Source organism: Salvia miltiorrhiza, chromosome 5 (genome assembly GCF_028751815.1).
Source record: "Salvia miltiorrhiza cultivar Shanhuang (shh) chromosome 5, IMPLAD_Smil_shh, whole genome shotgun sequence".
Lineage (NCBI taxonomy): Eukaryota > Viridiplantae > Streptophyta > Magnoliopsida > Lamiales > Lamiaceae > Salvia > Salvia miltiorrhiza.
In genome coordinates, this window is record NC_080391.1 from 30,983,100 (window position 1) to 30,988,754 (window position 5,655).

Sequence of the window (5,655 nt, forward strand, 5' to 3'; positions counted from 1 at the left end):
TTATTGATATGTATAATGTTTTATATTGAACGAAGGTAAACATTTATATTAAGTATACATTTGTGCGACCAAATGTATATATCTTATGCTTATTAAAAGTAAATATTTCTATTAGGGTTTAGTGTTCAGATTTAGGGTTTATTTAAAAAGTTGCACATTCCTAATGGGCTCAAATTAAACAACGACTGCAATAACATAAACATTATGCAAACATTAGTGAAAACTTTCTCCCCATCAGCCAAACTTGGAGTGCGCTGGTGGAATGCTCTGTTCGTTCTTGAAGAAATTCCTAGGATCAACAACGGATTTAATCCGAACAAGACGATCGAAATTGCCCTTGAAATACCTCTTGCCCCAAATAATGGCTCGTGAGTAACTGGTTCTGCCATGAACTTTATTGACTCCGAGGTCGAGATCTCTGTAGTTGAGATACGCTGCCCTCGGATTCCTCGAAACATAAGGAGTCAAGTAATCGTCAAACTCCCTACTCCACCTTATATACTTATCCGAATCTTGATTGTGTTCTGCTCGCCACAACACCATGAGCAGCAACTTGTACAAGTTTCCAGCCCTGTGAGGGAACGGAATGGCGGATTCAGGAATCTCCGCCATTCTTCCACCGTACGCATTCATCGCCACCAGCACGAACTCGGCCTCTGCTTCAAATAACAGCTTCCATACGCCTTCCAAGCCGGACTCGGGAACGGGTTCCTGCACGTAATTCGACTTCCCTTTCCAATACCCTTTGGCCTGAATTCTGTTGAGCAGAACCTGGGGCGAAGTTTGAAGGGAATAACCAGCCATATACACCGCGGATTGAATCCAGCTCACTTCTGCGCAGTCTTCCTTCACTAACCCTAACTCAGGGAAGCTTTCTCGCGTGATCGACAGCAATCTGTCGACCCCACCCAGAAATAAAGAGTAGAAATTAGCATTTATGGTCATGCCGCTGCTGGAGTTGGTGCGATACAACATGATCCCGATGAACAAATCCTTGTCCAGTTGAGGAGCTATGCTCTGCCAGCGGTGAATGATCTGAGTCGCGTTCTGTTCTAACACTCTGTTCACTTTGAAAACGGTGACTCTTTCCGGCACATCTACTAGCTTCACCTTCCAAGCAACGATCACTCCGAAGCTGGCGCCTCCGCCGCCTCTGATGGCCCAAAACAGATCTTCGCCCATTGATTCTCTGTCGAGGATTCTGCCTTGAGCGTCCACAATCCTTGCATCGATGATATTATCTGCTGAGAGGCCATATTTTCGGTGCATTGTGCCGTAGCCTCCTCCGCTGAAGTGCCCGCCAACGCCCACGGCAGGGCCGATTCCGGCGGGAAAGCCTAGCACCGGACTTTTCTCGGCGATCTTGTAATACAGCTCGCCGATGATAGCGCCGCCGCCAACCCAAGCAGTTTTGTGCTCGACGTCGATTGTTATCTCCCTGAGATTGATCAAATCGAGGATCAGAAACGGGACTTGTGATGCGTAAGACGACAGCCCTTCGTAGTCATGTCCGCCGCTTCGAGTTCTGATCTGCAGGCCGCTCAGTTTGGCGCAGCAGAGGAGCGGCGGGATCTGGGATTCGTGTTCTGGGGTGACGATTACGGAGGGTTTTGGAGTGGAATCCGACGCGAATCTCAGATTATGGATGGAATATCGCAAGGTGGAAGAGTAAGAAGCGTTGATAGGGGTGTAGACGTTGTTGGAGATGGAAGAGTAGTTGTTGAATTCTTTGTGCAGACATTCAAGAAAATTGTCAGTAGATGATGCTGATACTCGTGAGCTCGAAATGGTGACGAAAAGAATCAAAGCGAGAGCGAAAGTGCTCATGGTTTTGAGATTATCTGTTTGTTGGAAGCTACTGTCGCCCAGCCTCTATTGTTTTATAGGAAGAGAAGAGTTGCTTGGAGAAATTTGAATCGAAACATCAAGTTGGAATATTGAGTGTTAATTTCTTAAAAAAAATTGTATTGTTTGTTAGGCTTTTGACTTTTTTGTATTACCCACAAGGTCTTTTAATAATGTGTAAGCTGTAGAAAGCTTAATGAGTGCGCTGTTAATAGTTCGAACGTGACGTTTCAATTTTCTCACGTTGACCTCCACAACTTGTGCATTCTTGAGTTTTTTTTTTTTTTTTTTTTTTTGAGAAAGATTCTTGAGTTTTTTTCGTTAGAAGTTCACGTGTTACTGTCGGGTTCTTAGCATAACTGCCCATAAAATACTAAATTTTTACTCCCTCCGTCCCATAATAAGTGGTCACATTTCCTTTTTCGTCTGTCCCACTACAAGTGGCTGCTTTCTAAAAATGACAAAAGTTTACTTTAATTAAGTCAACAATTGCTCACTAATTTGGTCAACAATTGTAGGCCACTTTCTAAAAATGCCAAAATTATTCACTAATTTGGTCAACAATTGTAGGTCACTTTCTAAAAATTACTCACTAATTTTGGTGGGTCACACTCAATTAAAACATAACAATCCCCTTCTTAATCTCCGTGTCGAAAAGAATGTGGCCACTTATTATGGGACGGAGGGAGTATCTAATTTTAATTTTACACATAAACTTTAAATTTTGATATGATAATTATTAAACTTTTAATTTTATCTAATTTTGCTACTAATTTAATTTCGGCTAAATACCAAATTAATTTAACGTGCCAATATTTGACGTGGCGTATTTATTCTTACATGACAATTAGTTGATAAAATAATAATTTTTATTTAATTTCTTATCAATAAAAAAAAGAACACAAAGCAAATAGGGCAAATTGCATGAAAATACCCCACTTTAATCAAAATTTGATTTTTTGACAATTTTTTTATTTGTTGCAAAAAAATTAACGAGCTTTCAATTTGTTGCAATGTCCATCCGGAGAAATTTTCCGACCAAATTAAATTTGAGTTGGCAGCCGGAATGCCAATGTGGCATCAGAAATGCCAAATCACACCCCTCTCCCCTCCCACGTCACCGGGCAAATTGCATGAAAATACCCCACTTTAATCAAAATTTGATTTTTTGATAATCTTTTTAATTGTTGCAAAAAAATTAAGGAGCTTTCAATTTGTTGCAATGTCCGTCCGGAGAAATTTTCCGGCCAAATTAAATTTGAGTTTGCAGCCGGAATGCCAATGTGGCATCAGAAATGCCAAATCACACCCACCCTCCCCTCCCACGTCACCCTCTCTCTCTCTCTCCACCCTGTTTTTCCTTCACGGGGCAGCAAACCCTCACCCTCCTTCATCGACCTCCGCCGCCATCCCTCTTCCCCCACGATTTCCGCCGCCGTGCGCCCCTTCAAACCTTCCTTCTCCTTCATCAACCTCCGCCTCTTTTCCCATGATTTTCGCGCCCCTGCAAATCCTCATCATTTTGAGTGGGGAGACCCAAGAATCTGTGCGGATCTGGTGGAGGAAAGGGAGGCCGCAACGGAGTGAGAGATGAGAGAGAGAGTGGCGGCCAATTTGAGCCAACACCAGCGGCTTTGGAGGGGTGGAGGAAGGGGAGGGTTCGCTGGCTGGAGAAAGATGCGGCGGCGTCGGGGTGGAGGAGAGGGAGGGGTCTGCGCAGGGGGAAGAGGATTGACGTTTTCCGGGGGAAGAGAGAGAGAGCCGATAGGGAGAGGGGGAAGGGAGAAGGGGGATGGAGGAAGAGAGAGAAAGAGAGGGTGACGTGGGAGGGGAGGATGGATGTGATTTAGTATTTCTGATGTCACGTTGGCATTCCGGCTGCCAACTCAAATTTAATTTGGCCGAAAAATTTCTCCGGACGGACATTGCAACAAATTGAAAGATCGTTAATTTTTTTGCAACAATTAAAAAGATTGTCAAAAAATCAAATTTTGATTAAAGTGGGGTATTTTCATGCAATTTGCCCGGTGACGTGGGAGGGGATGGTGGGTGTGATTTGGCATTTCTGATGCCACGTTGGCATTCCGATTGCCAACTCAGATTTAATTTGGCCGGAAAATTTCTCCAGACGGACATTGCAACAAATTGAAAGCTCGTTAATTTTTTTTGCAATAATTAAAAAGATTGTTAAAAAATCAAATTTTGATTAAAGTGGGGTATTTTCATGCAATTTGCCCAAGCAAATAACCTAAATTGGATCAATAACTTAATACATCAAATAAAATAATAGTATTTTTTTATTGAATTAATTAATTGAATAAATTCAATAATAGTAAGGAGTTTCCAAGAAAAATTCGATAAAGTAAATTTAGGTCGCTAAAATAAAAGGCTTTGGATGAAATTGTGTTTAAGTAATGAATTCCCTTTTGTTCGGCGCCCAATAAGTCAAATGAGTCGACTAATTGTATATGTTATTTGCAAGTGAAAATTCGAAGAAAGCAAATTTAGGTTATTTTCTTTGTGTTCTTTTTCTTATTTTTTTATTTGATTTGATATATTAAGTTATTGATAATTAAAATGTTCTTTAACACACCAAAATCTGAATAATCCCATTACTATTACATAATTTATTCAATTAAAAAATTACTATTATTTGATTTGATATAAAGTTATTGACAAATTGGTTTATTTGCTTTGTGTTCTTTTTTTATTGATAAGAAATTAAATAAAAATATATTATTTTGCCAACTAATTGCCACGCAAAAATAAATACGCCACATCAAATATTGTAACGACATATTAGCCTGAAATTTGGCCGGAATTTGGATTAGTAGCAAAATCAGATAAAAATCAGAGGTTTAGTAATTATCATGCCATAGTTCAAAGTTTGTATACAAAACCAGAATTGGATGAAAGTTCAGTATTTTATGGGCAATTAACCCAATCATAATAGTTTAAGTTATTCAACGATTCCGCTTAGAACATCAACAATTTTTTTTAGAGCTTAGAGCATCAATATTGGTTGAGCCTCTAACTGACTGAACCATGCTTCGAGCCCACTTACGAACTAAATGTAACATTGATTTAGCTTATCATACTAACATACATGAATTACTTTTAAATTTTTGGATTTAAATCTAATTTAAATTCAAAAATTACAATATTTGAAAGGGTTAATAGCCGAAAAATGCACGAACTATCAACGGATTTGCATATTGCACATGACCTTCAAAAATAGCTCCAGAATACATCACCTTTTAATTTTATTGCAATTTGCACACGGATTGACCATAACCTTAATCGGAGTTGACGTGGCTCCCATAATTTACAGACGTGGATGCACCGGTGGGGAAGTAACACGACGTTGTTTTGTAGTTATATTATAACACTCAAAACGACGTCGTTTTGAGTGAATATAATTTAAAAAAAAGGAAAATTGTGCTTCAGGGACTGACGTTGTTTCCTCCTCTCGCCTCTCTGTTCCAATCTGCCACCGCCGCCACCATCTTCCATCGCTTCATCTTCCGCTCCGACATCTCCATCTTCGCCAACGACTCCACCGACCATAGCAATCCCGACGTTGCCGCAACCAATCTCTACATCTTCCGAATCTTTCTCTTTGCCGCCGCCAATCATATCTCAGCTTGCCAGAGCTTACAACCCCCTCATTCATCTCCTTGTACACCAGATCGAACTATTCCAGGCCAAATCGCTGCATTTCTTCCCCAATCGCGGCACCAAGGTCGAGATCCTCGAGGCGCTCCGCGCAATGAAAGCCAAGGAGGAAACCCTCATCACCAAAATTCAAAA

At 40.7% G+C, this 5,655-nt stretch overlaps 1 protein-coding gene across 1 annotated transcript; it reads right to left on the minus strand.

Moving 5' to 3' along the window:
- Positions 1 to 1,949, minus strand: LOC131026440 (berberine bridge enzyme-like 8). Its single transcript, XM_057956307.1, has one exon. The coding sequence runs from the start codon at positions 1,825 to 1,827 to the stop codon at positions 235 to 237; it is 1,593 nt and encodes a 530-aa protein (XP_057812290.1). The 5' UTR covers positions 1,828 to 1,949; the 3' UTR covers positions 1 to 234.
- Positions 1,950 to 5,655: the final 3,706 nt, after the last annotated feature.